The sequence below is a fragment of the Bombus pyrosoma genome, linkage group LG5 (genome assembly GCF_014825855.1).
Source record: "Bombus pyrosoma isolate SC7728 linkage group LG5, ASM1482585v1, whole genome shotgun sequence".
In the NCBI taxonomy this organism is placed as follows: Eukaryota; Metazoa; Arthropoda; class Insecta; order Hymenoptera; family Apidae; genus Bombus; species Bombus pyrosoma.
Window position 1 is genome coordinate 1,083,737 of NC_057774.1, and position 22,422 is coordinate 1,106,158.

At 46.4% G+C, this 22,422-nt stretch overlaps 1 protein-coding gene across 12 annotated transcripts in view; it reads left to right on the top strand.

Annotated features, from left to right (window-relative positions):
- The window catches only part of LOC122567997 (dynein regulatory complex subunit 7-like), an 84,687-nt gene that overhangs the window by 38,366 nt on the left and 23,899 nt on the right, over window positions 1–22,422 (top strand). For 11 of the 12 annotated variants that reach the window (XM_043727240.1, XM_043727236.1, XM_043727241.1 and 8 more), the window contains 2 exons: window positions 80–150; window positions 476–610. The exons of the other annotated variant lie outside the window; for it this stretch is intronic. In XM_043727240.1, the coding sequence (XP_043583175.1) occupies window positions 539–610 (72 nt within the window). In that variant the 5' untranslated portion in view covers window positions 80–150; window positions 476–538. The remainder of the gene's footprint in view (window positions 1–79; window positions 151–475; window positions 611–22,422) is intronic. 12 annotated transcript variants of the gene reach the window in all.

The window sequence follows — 22,422 nt, forward strand, 5'->3', positions numbered from 1 at the left end:
TTGCTTCTGACGTAAGATTTACCGATGCATTGAGAAAGGATGATGCAAAATTTTATTAGAAAATTTCTGTATTTTTTAGATATCGTACTTAGAAGAAATTCTAACCTCGAACGCGTATTTTGTTTCGAAACGACCACCTGCCGATTTTAAGTAAGTAGAAAATATTTCGATTTCTAACCTAGCATCGAATAAGCGGTATCAGTGGAAAAAATTGTTTATATACAATATTAAACGGTACAAATCGACCTATGGCGTACAGAGAATGTCTGCATGATTATAAAATATCGCTTTTAGCAATTTTCTTTCGATAGTTATGTTTTTCTTCCACTTTTGTATTCTTTAATTCTTTTAATTTCTGTCTATCTCATGGTACAGTACGACGATTTAGATTAATTCGTACGTGGAAATGACATTGTAGTTCGTAGATGGAAATGAGAGGTTATGTTCGAGGTTTGATTAAATGTTGTTTGTTTAGGCTGGAAATTGCAGGGTTGTCGGTAGGTGTTTGAACTCGTGTGATATAACTTCTGGTTTTATTATGCTCACGACCTTGAACGACCTTGTGCGATGGACCCATATATCACGCTACTCGCTGCAACTCGGGAACAAGGTCAGAGCACGTACATTTCCAGCAACTTCTTTCATCCCTTTCGCTTTCCGCGGCCGATGGTCGTACATTGTGAAACATCCTGCCTATCGACCATATTATTCCGAATCGAGCAGTCGTACTCGTGCTATCGTTGTTGGTTAACCTTTAAGAATTTTCGCTCGATCTTTTCCCTTTTTGAGAGGAAAATATCTAAGACGTTCATGGTTTAAATAAGTAATGTAACTCGTTAGACTACGATATTGGTCTCAAAACCCTAAAACTAACTATACTAATTAAGAACAGGTAACTAGGTTTTCGATAATTGAAAACTCATAAGCGACATAATCAACGAAAAGAGAGATATTGGAAAAAATTACTTAATTTCGATTCCACGAAATTCAAGATAAATCATTTTCAAAACTAAACGGATGAAAGGGATAAACAAAACATTTAATCCCAATTTCTATAACGTTCTAACGTTCTAGCCATTTTTCAACCGTAATTGTACACGTAGATAGAAAAAAGAAGAAGGTAAAAGAAGAACCTGATCATAAAGCACAGGATTCGAATTTTCAAAGCAAACGATATCTCTTCCAGCCCTCGATCGTTCTTGCAAATTTCCAAACATTCCCTCCGTTCCCATTTGCAGCCGTAGTCGGTAAAAGAGGGAAATGGGAAAAAGGAGGAAAGCGTTGCTCGATATCGGTCGCGACTGACACGAAAATCCGGATTGGTCGTAGGGACTGGCGATCGCATAATGGGCGCGGGAGCAATGATAATGGAAAGCGTCTTTCGAAACTTCCTATCGGTCTGTGACGTTGTCGTTGCACATCCTGTGCAAGTACGTGCATACATGCGCAGCACCGATGTCGGTATTGGGCCGGAACGAGCTGAGGGTGCACGTAAAACCGTGTCCCTAAAACACACTCATACGTGCTTCTTTTCTGCTGTATGCACGTACGTGTGCATTTATCGTTGAGAAGTAAATACGAAACCCCGTTTAGGTTTATCGATGTATACAACGAAAGAGACGCGATGCATCGTGGACGCGAAAAAGCATAAGAAACAGGCGAAAAGAGAAGTCGATAGAACAAAGAATCGCGTCAAAAAATCGATTTACCACGGTACATGCAAACTCGAAACGTTACCCCATATACAGCAGCCAGGTGGCCATTCATTCTGTGAACGAAAGAATCGACGACTTTGTTCAGGCTCTCCGAGGAAGATTAATATCCGTCGTTAAACGGCGCGGCGTGGAGTCGATCGTGGTGGCGGTACACCGTTACCGTTCGATCGGGCACGCGCTCACTCGCGGCGAGTCGCGGCTGTTCGACAGCTCCGAGCAACAATTTAATCAACGTACCAATTTCATCAACCCTACAGCGATATCGCGGCAAGGACTCGAGGAATGCCACATACGTCGACGAGGGTGAAAACGGCGAACCGATCGAGTACGGGGAAGGGAGAGGGAGGAGGTAGGTGCGGGTGGCTGTAAACGCGGGGATGGATAGGTGACGCCACAACAATTTCGTTAATGCTCGTCTCCACCATTCTCCTCCCAACCATCGAGCGATTCTTTATCACGTGTGTAACCCAAGCACCGCGGATCCACTCTATCTCCTCGAATATGGCAGCAAGCCTTTTGGAACGCGGTGTACATCGGTGTACATTGCACGGTACATATATCGCGCCTGCATCATCGATATGTGTATCTATACATATACAGGTCTCCCTTTCGCAAGTACTCTTACTCGGACATTCCGATCGTTTTGAAGTAATAGCGAATTTGATACATTAATAGCAAGTCGATGTATTCGCTGATACGGACGCTTACGTCGGTGCCAATTTTCAACGAGCTTGGAACGAGTCAAGGCGGATATATATATATATGTATAAATAAAACAAGACGGGGGAAAAGAATAAGACGTTACTTTTTGATCACCGAAAGAAGACGACGATTATCGCGAGGGTAATTCGCCGTTCCGTTCCATCTTCGTTGTTTCGTGAAACGCAGCGAGCTTGAACATTTTCGGGTAGAATTACTTAAGGATCGGTGAAAAGTTGACAGGGAATATAAAAGGCAGCTAAGTAGATTTATTTTTCATCGATGTTTGTAACTCGGTGATGAAAGCGTATCGAGATCAAAACGCCGAACGAAACTGAAGGAAACAAAAAAGAAGAGTTTCTCGAAAGGAAATAAGAATCTGCCGAGCGATATATTATCTTAAAAATTTGAGGCACGCGTTTGGAACACGCTGTAAAACGATCTTTATTAAAGCTTGTCCGTTTGGCTAAAGGTTATGGCAGATTTGAACCTTTCTGCGTAGCGAGCAGCCATTGTATTCTATGACCGTGTTTATATAATTCCGTGTCCTTTCGACGACTGAAACTTGAAAAAGAAGTTACAGTTAAACGACTAGGCTGCCAACGCTTTTTCCTTCAGCTTCTATTACTCGCAGTCCCGTGAAACTTTCCGTTCGCATTCTGCTTCTCCGCAGAATGGTTCGAACGTCTTGTTTCGAAAAAGATAAACGCATCAGCCGGTTATTCTGTTCCCTCCACTTGTGAAATTTATGACGAACCACGCACGTGCCTCGTCGATCGTACTGATTAGATCGGCAAACTTTCAAGATTCTGTGGACTTTGTCGCTTTTCTTGTCTGATTCAATTTGTGTGCAAGGATTTTTGAAATACCAAGACAAGGATTTTCAGATATTTTCCGAGTACTTTTGCACAGTTTAACTATCTGAAAAAAGACCTACTCGAATCTTTGAGTTTCGCGTTTCGTTGTATTTTATTTTTTAAGCGGTCGAGGTATTAGAAGGATACATATTTCTCCAAGCAAAATCACTGTAAACCTAACGAATCTTCTGGCAATCTACGATTCCTAAAATTCGCCAACTTCAAAATATCTCGATTTCTATCGATCAAAACGTATACTTGGCGTTGGCTCGTCTACGAGTAAGGAGGACGTCGACCAACGACACGCATAGCCAGATTCGCGAATAAGAGTCGTATGCCGCGAATATACCGCCAGATTACATAAATGCGGCACGTTTATTCAAAGAGGATCAATCGTCCGGATAATCCGGCATCCGTTGAAACTTCCGGCAAAGTTTCCGCGAATCCGTAGCCACGTACGGAACAAGAGCGGTGAGAGAGAGAGAGAGAGAGGGCGAAAGAGCGAGGGGATGGAGAGCTCATGAATGAACGAGGACGCGGCAAGTTTCCAGCGTGCTCGAAACAACGTGTACCAGGGATCCATTTCTTAGCGCGACAACGGGAACGATCTCACGACCGTTCTGAAAGTTTCAAAGGTCGAAACTCGCTGGTAATAGCGGCCAGGCGCGTGTATATACACGCTTGGAAAAATTGAAACGTTCGCGCGATTCACGGAACGTTCCGTCCATTCGGCAAATTATTTATCGCGTACGTCTTCCTATCTACAGGAAGCCTACGTATCGCGTTTCGTAACCGGCTAAAGGCACTCGGAGCTTATTCCCGGGGTTAGACGGAGGTCAGGTGACTGAAGCTACGTATCTCGGTGTTCGATCGGTGGTTAGGTTGAGGCTAGAAAAGCAGTTTTTGGGTGTCGCGGACTATAAAATGCGGATTATGAAATACGCCTATTTGCGGTTTCATCCCAACGCGATCGTATACCTTCGATCTACGCTACTACCACGCATTTACGATAACTTTGTCATCGCGACATCCTCTCTCGATAATGATGCTCTCTCCCCCACCCCCACCATCCCTTCCAAAAAAAAGAAAAGAATTAAAGAAGAGAAAAAGAAAAAGGAGGAGAAAGAAACTAAAGCTGGAATAACCCGGTGAATCTTGCCGATAGAAGTTCCTCCTTCCGAAGAGAACCACCGAGTCGTACGCGCGGGGTTCGCGTGACACTGAGTTTCTCTGGGTCGGACTTTCAGCCGAAGATGCCAACATCCTGCTGGTCGGTGAGGGGTATAAGGACGAATCACGGATCGCTTGTCGGTATTCGTGGCGCGGCGCACAAAGAGGATAGAAGGTTGATGGAAAGGTCGAGCGAGCCGGAGCACGATGTCGAGGATAGAGAGGTGGAGGAGGGGGTCGCGGGGGAAGGAGGAGGGCGGCCGAGGCGGAGGGTCGCGCGATTAATTCGCAGAACGACGAAGGATATTCCCGCGGCTGGCCCCATATAAGCCCTCCTCCCTGGTCTTCTCCCCTTTGCCTTCCCTTCTCCTGTCGCCCATCCTACCGCCTGTCTATTTCTCTCCCACCTACCCTCCCTGCCTGCCACCCTCTCGTTCTCTCTCCCTCGCCGTGTGCCGTGTCCGCGGCATTAGGCGTCGATCTACCGAGATACGGAGATCGAGGCAGCGGTGGTGCGCCTCTGGCCTCGTCGATGCCAGGCACGTCTGCCTTTTGGGGCGCTTCTCCTCCTTCTCCTCCTCCTCTTCCTCCTCCTCGTCCTCCTCCTTCGCCTTCTCCCATCTATATGTGTACCCATATACAGCCACATGGCGGAGCAACGTGTGCATATACATACGCGTTGGTATATAACGCACGTATACGTGTGCTATGTGTACACACATACACACACACACGTATATGGCGCGTGTGTGCACAGTGTATACGTATAGATGTAGATTTGGCCGAGAGCAGCACATACGTAGGAAGGCACATACTCGCAGGACCGTCTCGCGCGCACCCTCGTTCGTCCGCGTTTCGCGCGTGTGCGCGTGTTCCTCGATATGTCTCCCCTGTGGCGCGGCACGTATATCCCCGTATACGTGTGTATCCAACACCGATATACCGCCTGGTATATGCGAGAGTGCATCTACGGATCCGCGGGGATCGGCACATAGTCGCGTACACGCGAGAACGTTTATGTAGCGCGGCTGTGGGACGCGCGAGAGCTACCTAAACCGACCGCGCCGCGGAATACGTTCCTTCGCGTGTAGACCTTCTATTATGTATATACATCCGTATGTATGTGTACACATGTACGCCGATGTGTAGGTGTGTATATACTTATATACTGTGCCGCGCCGCGTGGTATGTTATATAAGGGGGAGGGACGGAGAGGGAGGAATAGGGTGGAAGAGAGTGGCGAAGAGGGAGGCGAAAGGGGAAACAGCGGGGCGCGGTGCCATGCGGCTTTATGTAGCAGCGGTGTGGAACACACGAGGACGGTCGTCTACGTCCGTCGGTCGATCGGTCGGTCGTTCGGTCGGTTGGTCGGTCGGTCGTTGGTTGGGTCGGTCGGTTGGTTCAGCTCGGTGTACATATAGCGTTGGCCCCATGTAACACCAGGGGGGTACTAGGGTAGGACCGCGAAGCTGTCGGCTGTCCTCGTCGTACCAGTCCCACTTACCTGTAAGTCGGTCTCTGTCTGACCGTTCGTCGTCTCGGTCGGTCGCGCGCTCGCGTGTGAGTGAGCACGCTACGGGCTTCCGCGAACCGGGGTCACTTATGTATATAGGAGAAGCCGAGTCTCCACGGCTCTCTCTGTACTACTACCGCTGTGCTGCCTCGCGAACTCGCCTGCACACCAGATCCATAGTTAATTACCGGCCTAATCTCTATTCGCGATTGCCCGAAACCGCTCGTAAATCCGTATCGGTGTGTGCGTGCGAAGCGCCACCGTCCAACGGTCTGCCTCTTCCTCTTCCTCTTCCTCTTCCTCCCCCTCCTCCTCCTCCACCTCCTCCTCTCACCGTCTACCATCGGAAGATGGAAGCAAGCAATTCCTTCCTTTCTCCCCCACCGTTCGTCTCCTTTGCTCGCGATCCTACGTTCTTATCGTTCCTTCTCTTTATTCCTTTATCTTACGTAATCTTTCGTCGCCCCCTCTCGCTGGCTGTCGTTCTTCGTGACCGTATTCGTACAGCGGTCGCGACCGCCATCGCCACGCGCGTAAACGTAACGCGTCCAAATGTATCCGCGTTTGCTCGACATTGTCGTAATCGTGTTCGTATCGCTGTGTCGTTCGTGCGTTCCACCGCGTGCTCGTGGAGACGCGTACGGAACAGCGTATACGCGCGAGCTAGAAGAGGAAGGATGGAACGAGGAGCGAACGAAAAAGGGTGAAAGGCAAATGGAAAGAGGAGGAAAGGGAGGAAAGGTGGGAGAGGTCTGGCGAGAACGTATACGCGGCAGAATCGATCCCCACGATCGATCGCACCGATATATGTATACCGTTAAGAGAGAATCGACGAGATCGGCGTGTTCCGGGCTCGACCCGGCGCGCTTCCGGTCACGAGGAGCGAACCACGTTCACCGAGGAAGCGGCCTCTACACTCCTCTCTTTCTCCCTCTCCCTCTCCCTCTCTCTCACTCTGCCTTTCCCTCCGCGCCTTTCCTTCTCTTCCGTTTCGCTGAACGTGTCGTCTCGCGTCCGCTGACTGGCTCTCGCCCGCCGCGGCCGGTCGGTCAGCTTCGTCTCCACGTTCCTTTTGACCAACGATTCCGTGCGAAAACGCGACCGACCAGCCGCGACAGGCTGCCCTCCGGCTTCGATGGCTTCGTTTCTCCGCTACAACAGCCACGGCTCGGTGCTACGTTTCACGGAAACGGCGAATACGGTAGCGTCGCGTTAACCGACCGGCATCTTGTTTCGCTCTAAAATTCGTTTACCTTCGATACTTGTAATTTTATCGACCTCTTTTTCGAACGTTTCAATTCCGATCCCGATTCCCTGGATGCCCTGCTGTTGTATATCGATATATATGGGACGATCGTAAATGCAATCATCAAGAAACAAGCCATTGACGTAACCGCGTTTTTCCATTCTCGAATCTCAATATCCCGCTTAGAATCTCTCGGGAAGGGCATACGCAAATTTGTCGTTGTTTTGATACTACGTGGTGGGAGGCTAAGGAAGGACTGTTTCTTATATGTAATCGAGCAGATAACCGTGGCCAGTTAACGAAACGCGCTACCGTAACAGGAATCCTCTTGGAAATTCGGTGCAGAACGGCGTAGCGGCCGCCTTTCTCGTCTCGTGGATGGATTAAAGAGGAAAACCGGTCGTCGCGTCGCGTCAGTCGGAGCCCGCGAGCCTCGACGATCGTCGCGTTCCTCTTCGTTCGATCGATTATCGAGCTGAGAGTGGCTGAGCTGTCTCGTTGCAGGGGACCAGTTTCGAGAGCAGGAAGAGTACGTAGGTCTTCCTGTTGGGTCGTGTCGCGTACAATGGTTTATTGGACGCGTGCTTTTTCACGGAGGACTCGAGTTAGGTGTCGCTGTGTTTCTTTAAACGCGCGGTCCGTTACATTTGTATATCATCGCGTTAATTATCTGTCCTATCGTCTAACAGAGATAACACGTACTCGAACAACTGGAATTATTTCGTTCGACTGTTTGACAACAACGTTCGAAGGAGGCAAGATTCGTCCGTGAATAATTAAAGACAGATTCCTTTGCACGCTTAATCAAATTTCAAAGATACAGACGGCAGATGGTTACGTAACGTCGGAGTGACACGAAGGTTATGGCAGGTTAATTAAAAAGCAGCAGCGACTCGACGGCTCCGAACTCCGAAGGCGTATTATTCGCTGAGGCGAGAGCGCCGCGTAATCGATCTTTTTATAATCGATTAAGGCGGACGACGATCGGGACCGGCAGGCGGGTCTGGCTCTGGCGACCATTGGCCGCGAGGCCGACTCGTAGAATCGATCCCCGCTGACCCTTCTCGAAACAGGGTCACGCGAGGGATATTTCGAAATCGAGCCGCTGCGCCGCTACGAAGCATCTCAATTCCGCGAAGCCCTCCGCCCACCGATCCTCTCTCCTTCTCTCTTTCTCTCTTTCGAGATCTCGTCGATACCATCCACCGATAGAAATCGTGACGAAGAAAGTTTTCCGCTCCGTTCGCTGTAAATCGAAAGTTTTAGCTCGCGCGAGAGAATCGAGTGAGAATTTACAAAGATTCGATAAGAAGGTTATTTTAATCTCTCGTGTTTCGTTCGTTGCGAATTGCAAACGAATACTCGTGTTACGAATTGCGTTACATTACGAACACTCGTGTCAAAGCGGGTAGCTATAGCGTACAACGTTGGAAACACGCGATTGTCTACTTTTTTAAATTCGCTTCGGAATGAGAAGCGAAATATTTCGAAATCGTAGAATACAGCCGTTATCGAACTATCTCGAGAGAATAATTACCGCGTATTTCTTTTCTTCGTTCTTATAATTCGAAATAGCGTTCTTCTCTTTCCATCTCGCGCGTATGTGCCGCCTGGAATATTAAGATTATTTGGGAATTCCACGTATCCATCGTATTCGCGGAAATCTTCGAGACCGTCTCCTTTCCACCGAATTTCCAGATTTAATTCCACGGAAATCCAACTGTTACGCCTTCCGGGAAACCCCGACTTTCGTAAGCATTTTCACCGAAACCTCTCCCCGCCTACCATGATCATTCAAATCTCCAGGCTCCGTCATCTTATTTCCTCCCCTTCGCCGTAACGATACTTTCTCTTTGCAATTCTTCCCTCTTCTTTTCCCTTTCGTTAACGACGATTTTGTAATTCAACGAACCGGTACCGACGAGTTTCAAAAATTCGTGAAAGATATAGCCATAGCTCTGACGATGCTGTGATAAAGGTCTCGATTTCACGTCTTACCGTCGAACTATCGAAAATACCAATAACGTTTTTAAAATATTTGCCAAATATTAAAAGAATCGTCGACTCGACAAAATGGTGCGTATACAAAAGCAGACTACTAAGCAGAGAATTCGATCCTCTTATCGCGTAAATAATATCGCTGCTAGTTGGATAATCGATCTTCGATTCTCGTTAAACGACGTAAAATACTGCGGCGACGTTATTTATAGCGAATCGCATCGCACCACGCCTCCACGCTTCGATTGCGAACGTCGCTACGTTCCAAGACACCAAAAATTACAAAGTATATACGCGTTATCGGAAATAAAATAAAATAACAAACAAGTGGACGAAACGTACAAAACGATAGTATGTAACGTAAAGGAGAAATTGCGACCGATCCTCGTAACTATCCGCGCTAGGATCCTTTCGAATTAGAAAATCGAGCGCACGACAGCTAACACCCTGGATCGATTCTTGTCCGGCATCCGAGAATCCGCTCGCACGGTCGGCATACAGAGTCGTTCCGCGCGACGTATTTGTCAAAGGAACGGCCAGCGGAGCGTGGCTCGGTTTTTGCGCGGACCGCTCCGCGCTCGAGGTGTGGCCGACTTCTTTTCCCCCGTGGCCGGGCTCTCTCCGTGCCGCTGACGATCCAGGATGAAGATACCGACCAGCCAGGGCACACGGCCACGGTTCGCGTACCCGCCATTAGCCTCCTCTTCTTCTTCTTCTTCTTCTTCTTCTCTTCCTTCTTCTCTTCCTTCTTCTTTTCCTTCTTCTTCTTCTCCTTCTTCTTCGCGGCTCTTCTCGCTCCGGCGGCAGCGTGGCAAACCTTCCTTCTAGTCGGTCGATGTCCGTCTACCAAGGACTCAGACATTAGACTTTATCGAATGATTTCAATTCAAATCGTCGGATCAGGACGAAGGTTAGGAAGAATTTGTTCTCTCGAGAACGATGCGCTTGAGAAAGGATAATTGGCAAATCGCGGATAAACGTTCCGACGGCGTGATTAGTTGTGTTTAATTTTCGTTTGTTTGCTGTTTTTCTCCTCTTCCTCTCTATAGTTTCTAATGAGAGCTTACAAGCTTAGGTACGTCTCGGAAAATTTGTATATTTGTAAGGGCATCGGTTCGTTTCGAATAAAGATGGATCTGTACGTTGCTGCTGTAAACGTTTTCATCGCGTTCATCGAGCAAATAGACGTCGAGAAGCATCATACGTTTAACGGATACAGACTGACTTCAAGACCGACTCGTTAAAAAACAACGCGATACTGAAAATAATCCTGCTATCGCTTCGAGCTGTGCATCACGGCAAAAGCTGGTAACTGAAACCTATTTAACGCTGCATAAGACCTAGTGATAAATCTGGCTCAAAACGAGCGCAGATAGTTGGAGGCTGTTTCCTCGGACTGCTGATGCTTGACGAAGGAACAACGGCGAGGAACAGAAGCGTTCTTCTCGCACCGTTAGGCCCCGTTCTAATCGCACGCGGAACTAGCGCGTCTCGATGCAGCTGCTGCCTCGTGGTGGTGGTGGTGGTGGTGGTCGTAGTCGTCGTATATTCGTAACAGGACGTGGCGGGCTAAATGAAGTATGGCCTCGTGGATGAAACGAGCAGAAACGGGATACGATGGAGCGTAATGAGCGGCGGCGACGCGACGATGATTTCGGAGAAAGTGGCCGCGGCACAGTTGGGAACCGTTGCTGGAAATCGCCTCGAAAAGGGCTAATAATCTTCGGCTCGTTTTTGCTCGTCACGCACTCCACCAGCCTGAACCGATCTCCCGGATCGCCGCCTCGCCAAACTGGTTCGCGGTTTTCTGTAGAAAGTAATCGCGCGCCGTGCCAATTTTGCGATCGTCGATCGCCACTCGCGATTCGCGGTTAAATGTTTTTTGTCGTGCGTGGAGCTCGCAATAGGGGAGGAGAGGGGATTAACGAGGGTGTTTCGCTCGTACCAAGCTGCCGCGATAAAAATTTAAATTCGTACAAATTTATCGGTTGGAAACGCTGAAGCGCAAAGCCGAGCATCTCGTTTCGAGTATACAAACCAACGACGACTCTAAAATCCTCTACAGCGTGCAACCAACTTTCGACAGAAAGGTTCCGAGCTTGCGAGTCCACCGACTCGTTATTACCCTACGCTTAACGATCTCCACGCGCTGTTTAACCCCGTAAATTCTTCCATTCTCGCGACTTTTTTTCATCGCTTCAAACGATCCCGCTAGGTGGAATTGCCGATTGATTCCCACGATCTTCCTCGGCCGAATCTTCCGCTTTGAGTACGAAGGAACAAAGTATATTTAGATACGTTGGAGGATAATCGGTCGGATTTTCGTTAGGTCCGGTTTCGAAGGTTGGATCCTCGAGAGCGACAGAGGCGGAGGGGACGATCGATGTCGGGCAATCCTCGTCGACATTTTGTCCGCAGTGAAACGCGTGTACGAGCGCATGCAGGCGGCCAAACCATTATAGAGTACGCGTATAAGACACGATCGTGCTGCGGTAGGGTCATGCCTAATAAACCAGTAGCCGGCAGTTACTGGCATACGTCATTGTGCAGTTGCCCGGTTTCCACGCCGATTTCGAACCGCGCCTATCAGATATACACCGTACAAACCGGTAACCTTCGACGACCATTCCGAAATCACGGTGAATGCCCTGTTGCGAGATCGATGTTTCTTCGGATCTTTCGCGAAAATTTTTAACTTTGAAAATTTCATCCTCGTTGTTTCATCGTGGTATTGGTGAGAAAACGTTGGCCGCGAAAACCGAAGGCGGCGTAATTTTCACGCTTGAACATCGTCGCTATTCCATGGAATCTCTTGTTATTTTTTATCGTTATCGCGTGGACCGAGAATTGCCTACTCGTTCGTCCACGTATGTTAAAAGTAATTTTTCTATATCCGTTTAACGACAGTAAGCCATCTCGCACGCTCACTGTATCGAGCATCGACTACTCTTTTTTACGCTAAACGTATTAACCGTGAAGAAAGAGTTCACTCGTCACGCGGATTACCCCGATCATCGTAATTTACTTTCTCACGGATCCTTTGCTTTTTAACGCGTCATTACGTTTCAGACGCTTAAGAAGCTATGCATGTGACATAAATAATCGCAAATTTCAAGGCGAACGTTATAGAACGACGCGTCTAGTATCTTTCGTCTTCTCCGTTTTTTAATTTAACGAGAGCGGCAAGGGCTAAAAGAAACAGGACCGAAAATAAAACACGACAGAAACGTAAACGTAATGAGAGTCTGGGTCTTGGCGAATACATCGCGACTGGATGGCTATGACTGACTTACGGTTTGCCCTCGCCACTTGTTTCTCAGATCGTCCCAATTCCTCGAGGAATTCAGCCTCGTCGATCGCTCGGCTCTAGAATCGCGATCAAATTGCCAACCTTTCGATAACTTCCCACCCCCTTAGCAAATCCGAAACCAACGCCGAAATTTGCTTTTATCGCCGACCATTATCCTATATACGCTATATATAACGGTATACGTGAGATGGTGTTGGATGCAAGTGGCCAAGAAATACTCTTAATGTTCGACACAAAAAAGGTTTATTAAACAATTAACAGTCGACGATCAACGATCAACGATTAACAGTCACGTTTCTCGAATATGTTTGCTTCGCTGTTACGCTAGAACATTCGCACTTTGCTGTTCGCTACGGAATGAATCTTTTGTTCGAAACCAAACGGATTCTTTTCTTTGTTTCCCTTCGATATCCCCACTACGCACGCGTTTGTTAGATATCCGCGACGGTTGTCGCGTATGCATTCTTCTGAATATTCGGCGAAAGAACCGTAGGGATATCGATGGTACATTAGGCACGCCGGCCTTACGTTTTTATGGTACAGCGCTTTGTGTCGCGAAGCCGTCGGAAAGTTCCATCGTCGAGTGCCGCCACATACGTATTGCTTAGAAAACGCTTCTCAAATCTCGTTTCGCGCCACTTAATCCGAATATCGATCGAGAGATAGAGCGGAAGATTCGTCGAACGGCAATTACATAGATATTTGAAATTTGAAATTAGAATCGAAGTAAGTACGCGTAATGTATTTTGTCATTTTGAAATTTCTTTCGACACGATCCTTCTATGTTTTCGTGAAAAAGCAGTTACGTAGGAAACTTGGACGAATTGGACGATTACCATAAACGCTAAAGCAAAATATTCAAACATGTGCGATTATAGCTTGGATGGATATTCGTTACGAGCCGTTTGTTCTAAATCGAGCGGAATGTAAGGCCGACCTAAACCTTGAACAGAGCTATCGTCTGACATCTCGAAACGCGAGTTAAGGATCGTACTAGTAGCCTTCAGGTATAACCTGCGCAATAGCAGAGCTCGATGACCCACATGAATCCTTACGACATCTTCGAAACTCGCGGCGAAAGAGAGACGTCCTCCTTCGACTCTCCTTATCCGCGCTCATTAAATCGATTTTGATCGCGCTTTCGAATTCCAGGAACACGCGGCCAAACGAGTCTGAATAATTCAACGGCGAATAAATACTTTTTACCGTGGAGCAGTGTTAATCCATCGGGCGAATGGACTACGTGAACGCGAGGAGACAACAAAATCCATCCGCTGTCTTACATTCTTTCAAGCGTTTTAAACGGCAAACAAAAACCTCCACGAGCGGACAATAATCTTCGCGTTAATCTCCGCTATCTGTATTTTCCTTTTTCTTGCTTGTTTTCTACGCCGATAGAGAGACACAAGATAAACAAGATAGCGAAGATTAAGGCAGAAATAATAAGATTAACGCAAGAGAAGGGTGGGTAATCGTGCGAGAAGAGCAGGGAGAATTGGCATTTGTTTCAGTATTGCTTGTAAACTATTTTACTATTATGGTTGTAATTAGAAGATAGGTTCTTTGCATTAGGTTGATTTCCTAATAGAAAGTATAAAATATAAAATCTATTCGGGATAATCGAACTAAACGGCACAGCACGGCGTAGAAGAATATCGCGATAGGTGCGAAACGAAGGTAAAGAAGACGAGTGTAAAAAAGGCAGGAATATTTAATAAGCGAGGAGGGTAAAATGACGGAAAAATAGAAAGGCGGTTACGGCGGGCGCAAGAAAAGCAAGGTACTCGAAGCTGCTTTGCATAGGTGGTATGTCGTGCCGCGACTAGGATTCGTAAGACGCATAAATTTCGCGGCTACGCCACGCTTACGGAGATCCGCGCGATTCACGAGCGCGCCGCGCGCCACGGAATTTTCATTAAGGCTGATTTCATTTCGACGCGCCTCGCCAACGCTGCCTGCCTGGTCCTCTCCAGTCCTCTGTCTGCTTCGAGCCGCCAAGACCATCGAAAGCTCGTTTCGCCCGATCGTATCGTGCAATCACCCTGTGCGATAGTTGGCGAGACAGACATTTAACAAATCTCTATAGAAACGAGTTATCTTTCGCGCGTTTTACTTATTTCTTCTTCTTCTTCTTACTATCGTTACAAGCGTCCAAAATTTCAGGACAAATTAACGAGAAAATTAGCAGAAATATCGTAAACGCGAATAACGGCCGATCCAAATTGAAGCGTCAAGAGCGGTTTCACGTCGGAAACCAACGAAGCCATCGAACTGATTTTTCTTTCGAATCGAGCGAATCGGGCAGACTAGTCTTTTAGTTACGACTATAAGCTAACGAGCCATTGATACGCAGAACGTCTCGCGTGTATTTTCACCGATGTTCCTCGAGTGATCGTAAAAGTAAAAGTTAACGAGATCGAATAGACGTAACCGAAGCAACTATTCCCTGAGATACGCGTTAAACACGGCGAATCGCTCGATGACAGGAATATACCCGCGAAGGTTACACCGAATCCGAGGCCTTGGCTCGCGACGCGCACGGATTTTGAACTTGGCTCCGGCCACGAATCCTCGTTCTACCGAGACACGTGTTTCGCAAGAGTTTCTCGCGGCTCGGTGGAATTTCGTCGCCGTCGTCGCGGTCCGCGTTCTCTCTCGTGTCGAGGTTGCGAAGCAGGAAGCTTGAATTTCGATAATCTCCACGCCTTCTTCTTCTCCTGCTCTTTTTCTCGTCTTTTCTTTTCTTTCCTGCTCGGTAATCTGTCGGTCTTGGTCCCGCCGATGTGATCCACGGCTCTCTCTTTCAGACGCTCGGTGTCTCGCTCGGTGAGCGACCGTGGTTCGGTGAAAATGGATCTCGCGTCGTCGTCGATCGTCGTGGTCGTTGTCGTCGCGGCGCGCGGTCGAATGACACGGTCCCTTTCACCTCGCGGAATTCAGTTTTCATCCAACACGAAACGCTCGGCTCCCATTTTTTCTCCTTTCTTCTTCTTTTTCGTCGTTCCATTCACCGTGACGATCCACAGTGACGTTCAACTAGCTCGTCTTTTTTATACGTTCCAAGTACAGAGCAGGCAACTTTGGTCGATTCGAAACGAACCGTTCCAGTACGTTCACGGAAGATTCTTCGTCTCGTTAGTAGGAAGCGTAAGCTGCTTCTTCCATCGATTGTCTTTTATCGCGATAAGAGGAATTTTGTTCCACTTGAAGTGGTTTCAAGACTATGTAGATGAATGAAATTTGTCCTTCTGAAAATTGTCTTAATTAAGACGCCTCGCGTAATAGCGTACCGACTGGATAACGCGTAACGGCAGATTCCTCGTTTGGCTGACGTTGACGATCGAACGTCGACTCTTTCGTCTTTGTTTTTAACACGTACATCGAGTCTTCCTTTCGCGCTCCAAACAATCACCGTGTCACTGTTCGCACGGTATTCAGCCTGTCATTTGCTTCATTTACATAACAGTCGGTGTAACGTGCACTCGAATTCGCTCACCCTTGCCTGCACGAGCCGCTTGCTCATTCATCACGTGGCTCCCTGTGCTTGCCGATGGATATCAAATCGATTAGAGTCCGCTGGTAGTTCTTCTAATCTCCAACAGACAATCTGCAATCTTCAGATTCTTCCCTGTTCCATAGATAGATAATTAACGCGTCCGTGTTATATTCCTTGCAAGTATATAAATATCACTAGCAATTCCATTTTTTTTTTTTTTTTTTTTTGACAACCTGAGAATCGTGCGTTACGTATGTTCCCGTATAACGAAATTGAGAAACATACGAAAAGATCGTAAGGTATCGAGATACGTCTGCGAACGTGAGAAATTTCTATATCTTGAATTTCCTTTAATTGTCCACTCGAGAACTCGAAGAAACATAGAATCTGGGATCTGACCTATTACAGGCCCAACTTTCCTTCTTCTTCTTTTTCTTCGTCGACGATCGCGACGGCAATCACGTCGCGGATACTCGAAGCGGCCTATCTAGCAGTCGAGCAAACATTCTATTTCGATACGAGGAAATCTCGTTCGATTCACGAGATAATCCGCTCCAATTTCGGCTACGGCCACCGTTTCTACTTCCGTTCGTACAAAATTCAATCATCGGCTTCTTTTTCTCTTCATTAACCGCACAATTAACTAACGACCGTACCTTGCGCGTAAGATCAACAGTCGCAGAAATTCGTCCGTAACTTGTCTATGAAAAGAAATATTGCTCGTAAGCGCGCTAAATACAAATTGCACGATTCGAATTGGCCGATCCGATTCGATCCAATTCCTATTCGCGATGTCATTCAACTTTGCAAATGAAACGAACAAATCGGCAGAACGGAAGCGGTCGAATCGAATTAGATTAATTTAGCGTTCCTAATCAAACTACTTCCAACTGAACGAGATCTCCGAAAACTATGTTTGGAAAAATCAAATAAAAGCTAAATGAGACCTCGATCGTAAGAAAAACGTTAGTTGGCGTAGCGTCCCAATAATTTCGAATTCCGAATCGACGTTCGCGTGTCACGTGTGGCGTGGCGCGGTGTGGTGTGGTGTGGTGTGGCGTGGCGTGATATGACGTGGCGCGGCGTGGCATCGCGTCGCGTCGCGTCGCGCGGTGGCCAGGATCCCGCGAACCGCGCCACTTTCCAGCAATTATCGAAGCAACGGAGTCTCTCTCGGCGTGGATCCCACACCGGCTTCAATTTGTAGGCTGGCATTAATTCAATTGCCCTGGCGACAGTTACCAAGGTGGTATACGTGTGGGCGTTTTATCGCCTCGACGGTTATACGCGTCCGACGTTCTCCTCTCTTTCCACCTCTCCGCCCTTCACTCTACTCCGCAAGCCCGGTATTCTCGTGGTTCGACGCTAGCCTGCTTCCTCGTTCGATCATCCGTCTCTGTTTCGCGTCGACGCGCTGGTCGTTCCGCGTTCCAACCTGTGAGCTTCTCCTCGAACGCGGTGCGGCACGCGGCGATTCGATGGAACACGAAAAATTCACTAACCTCTTGTATTATTTCATCCGGGTTATGTTCTTTCAGGCAAAGTTCTGATTTCTAACGCAGACTCCTCTTGCCGGACCTTCGAAAAGAATAAACAGAGATGGTTTGACAATGCGATTGAAATGTCTTTTTTTTTCAATATTTATCTAATTTCTATCATCGTTCAATTTTTTTTCTCTTACCACCTGTACACGGGAATGTTTATAATTTTCATAAACATGCCATCGCACGAGCAGAACATAACCTGTCGCGCATTCCTATGTACGTATTTGCAACGTTAGAACGTGCAAGTATTTTCTAATTCTCTGACGCGATTTAACTTGGAGCAAACGATTGTCGAAGGATTACTAAATTTTTAAGGAGGTTACGGAAGAACCAGAGCCGACGTAGACGTATAAAAATCATAAGCGTAGCGAACTCTACGCGGATCATAGATCCAGCGTGTATCCGTGAAGGCTGGCAACGATAAAGAAATTCCGCCTAAGGAGACAGCGTGGAATTCGATCGAGAGTGATTCTACGGTTTTTCACGATGGTGCGCGCGCACGCGTCACAGAAGCGGCCTGAAACGGCTGAAACGGCTGAAACGGCTGAAACAGGCCCCGAGCCCGAGCGAACTTTGTCTCCGCTAACAAATTGCATGGGATCGGGTCGGCCAGCTGGACGCGGTCTATCATCGTGACGAACCGCGATAACTTGATGATGGATAAATGCGCGGCTCAACGAGCCCGATATAGTAATACCATTGCGGTAGATCATCGTAAACGATAGCGAGCGGACATCGAAAAGTAGAAAAAACATGGACGTTTCCACGGTGTCGCGAAAATGATCGTTCGATCATCGATTTCTCGCTGGAACTAACTGTAGATTGAGCAGAATACAACCTGTGGAACATAGGTAAGCCTTTTCTAGTTATTTCGCGTCTATCTTGTCGATTTCGTTGAACCGTATAGGTTAGTTTCTTTGCGATTGATGCTAACTTCACTGACCGCCATAACGAAGAATCACGATCGTACGCACGTACGTATATATTCGATTAATCGAGTGGAAACGAAGCGATAGACAGACGCGAAACGAGAGGAATTTAGTAAGTTTCGAAATATGCCAAGGTTAAAGCGGGAAAGCGGAAGCTAACGGATGAGAAATGCAAACTTTGAAAACGCCCAGTAAATAAAGTTTCAAGAAATGAATGTCTTCGCTTTCGTTTGCTCCGTGTAACTTTTGCTTTCCCGTGACCTTGACAAATTCGTCTCCAAACGTCTTCCAGACTTCGAATCGTATCTATATATATATATATATAGCTTTTATAACGCGAATTTAACAATACGCAACAACAAATTATGGTTGCGAACAGATTATAAGCTGCTTCCCACGTCTACGCGGTGAAAGCGTGCCTTTTTAAATAGTTTCAACCCGATGGTTGATTGATTTCAAAGCAACGACTAACGTGGAAAAATGGCAAAAAAGTTTCGCGCCTATCGTCGAAGCGAGCATCTAAAACGACATCAAAGTGTGGGTCTCGCGTATTTGCTTAGAAAGCCGAGGATAACAGAGAAACGTCGTTGGCCAGCTGCTATCGATGTTTGTTAAACTTCAAAGCTGCCGGGAGCTGACGTCATTGAGGATTTGTCGTAGGGACAAAGCGAAGGGTTCGAGAAAGTGTAACGCGTTGCTACTGTGTGCGCCATTGCCCAGTTTCCCTCTTTCGCCGATATTTCAGGCCGAACAGCCGAACGTATCGTGTTTTAACGTCAAACAGAAAAAACAAGATGTTCAGAATGAAAAAAAAAGCGAACGATAAGACGAGCTTTTGTATTAGACATTTTTTTGTACAGAAATTGTACTAGAAATTTCGCTGTACGCAGGTTCGAAAACGCTCGGTTAAAAAGTTATGACAAAAGCCACTTTGCCGCCCAATGTTTCTTAAACGTCTCGCCAATTATCCCCACTTCGCCACGCGACTCCGTATACATCGCCGTACGAACAACACGAGTAACGAGTAGTAGCGAGTAAAAAGAGAAACAAACACACACAGGGGCAAAAAGAGAAGGAACGGTGGAAAAGAAAAAACGAATAATAAACCGACAGTCGATAAAGAGAATAGAACGATAAGGATCTGTCGAGAGTCGTCCCGGACGCAGTAAGCAACGGTGGAATCGTGTATTAAATGCCGGCAAAAAGAGGCGAACGACAAGGGAAATATATCTTTCTGCTCTGTCAGGATACATTTGTCACGTTTGTCCGCTATTTTATCCCATTATTGCTTCCCTCTCGGTTCTACTCTCTCCTTCTACCAGTTGGAGAAAGATTTAAAGGTAAACACTCTGAAAGTTTCGTGTCTCTCTCTTTCTCTTTCTTTCTCTCTCGCTCTCTTTCTCTCTCTCTCTCTTCCTCTTTCGCTCATAATTCCAGATTTCACGGCTTGCCGTAGGGGTAAAAGAGGGGGAGGAGCACGATTGTTCGTGTGATTTGTTTAAAACGGTCGGTAATAGGTGTCGTAAAACGATACTAAATCGCAGTATAATCAACGGATAAGGTAAAAGAAGAAAAACAAAAAATGAATAAAGAAAAGAACGGGGAGATGAAGAGAGATCCATCGTCACGTGGTCCACTCGTGCGGAATATTACGACTCGGTGACGTCTGTTAGGGCAGTTCCGCTTTAAAAAGAATACTTTAAAAGCCGGAGGGTTTATAACGGGCTGGGGTATATAGCACGACCACGGCGTATAGTATAGGGAAGGAAGAACTACATATAGAGGTGTAACGAGCAGAACTCAACTCACGAACTCACTCCCAGTTTTTAGTGGCAACTTGTTGCTCTATGCCCATTCATACGGCTCTAACTCCCATTACGTCACGTCACATCAACTTATAATAATGGTAATAGCAGGACCGTCTGCGAAACCCGAATTCGAAACACGATTATTCCTGTCCACGGGACTAGCTAAATGTTTTCCCTCTCGCCGGTAAATTAATCGTACTTTTTCCTCCGTTTATACGCCAACACCTTTCGATCGCTTCTACGTGATATCGTATTGTTGAGAATTTAACTATCGTTATTTTAATCGAATTCTTATTTTATGTCGCTTTAACCCCTTTGCTTAAGGCCCTATTAATCGTGTAATATTTTTTAATCTTCATTTTGATAATTAATTCCCCTGCTGTGACAGTTCTTTTCCTTTGCATTATCATCGACCATTAACTTAATGCGTCTTCTCTACCATTATTTTAAATACAATAGCCAAATAAACGTTCATAGTTTCCTCTTCTTGTTACTGTACATCATCAAAGCGTCACTTTCGAACTTAAACTTTATCGAACTTTTTTGCAAAAATCTATCTTCGCGTTTGATACATTTTCAATAATACATTTGTAATTACGTTTCGTGCACATTGCACACACGGTATATTACCGTATTACGTAACGTTACATTTTTCATCGATTTGTACGAGAGGCATCGCGGTACGTGCATAAACCGACATGGTAATCGGTCTCCCTTGACTTCACACTTCGCATGGTGCACGATCATGAATATGCGCAGTTTCGAGCTGCTATAGGTGGCGTACGTTAAAAGAAGCACGATATTTACGCCTTGTGAATCTCGTGGAATATTCGCCAGCCACTGACGCGTTCCGCATTCTCCTTCTCCAGTATCTTGTTATCGTTAGCTTGTTATCTTCGGGTTCCTACAAATTAGTCGACTCGTTAAAATTCTGCCTAACTCGCTTTATTTGCAATTTACTCCACGTGATAAATATATCTTTAAATATCAAGCAAAGTTCAAGTCCTTGCACCTGTCTCAAATAGATTTAGAAAGAAAGGCCCGTTACTTGCAATTTTCTACTTGACTAAGCCGAACGAAGCTTCGCAGGGTTCGCTCTTATCCGTCTCTTGTAGTCGAACGCAGGTATGAAACGTGAAAATGAAAGAAAAGGGCGTTCGTTCTGGTGAATCTTTAAAACGTGGTAAATTAAAAGCGTGAAGTCGAGGAGCGCGGAGTTTAGAAAAGTTCTTAAACGAGATTCGGGTGAGGAAGTTGATAATGTACATTGTAATAATTAACGAGCATCGCTTGCTTCGGTGAGCTTGCTAAAGAAAATGAAGCGTTTCGTTTGGCGAAGAAACGTCGTTCGAATAAAAAACAAAGTATCTTTTCGCGTATTCGATTCATATTTTCACGGCCTTTTTCCAGGCCGTGCCACCTGTTACAAGATAACCTTGTAAACGCTACCGCAGCTGGTTGCGTTTTACTCTTCATATCTGTTGCGATCTACATTCGACCTCTTCTTTAACACTGACGCGTACACGTGCACAACTGCACAGGGTGATTCCGCAAAGTGGGCCGTGATGTACATGTAGTTGCTCTTGAGATACGACGCTGTCCATGCAGCAACTTTTCTCCGCCAAATTTTAGCTAATAAAATATCCCGGTTTAAACGTTCATAACATTTTTTAAATCCTATAACTTTTACGTAACTTTTACGAAAATTGTCGTTGTTGCTTTAATTTTTCTCTCGCCGCGATGAGATTTGCCGCAACCCAGAATCTTATTCGTATCGTTTGTCAAATTTTATTCTTCGGCTCACAAGTTGATAAATGTTTCCTTCTTCTATTCGAACGTGATATCTCGATCAACCGCGATCTCGATCGTCAATTTTAGATCAGGTTTAGCAATAGCCAAATTCGCAAAGAGGCAGTCGTATAACGTGCAAGCATTACTGCATGGATTTTCCCGTGAGTGGCCTTGAGCATACAATTTATCACGCGCAAATAACAACTGTACACCGCTTATTACTCGTAACTTTATCTGGCTCGAGATCGTTCGTCACGAGACGAAACTCGTGTCTCGGGACTTTATTACAGATGCGTATACAAACGCACGTACGAATGCGGCAATCGTCGGTGGAAGAGTCGCTGTA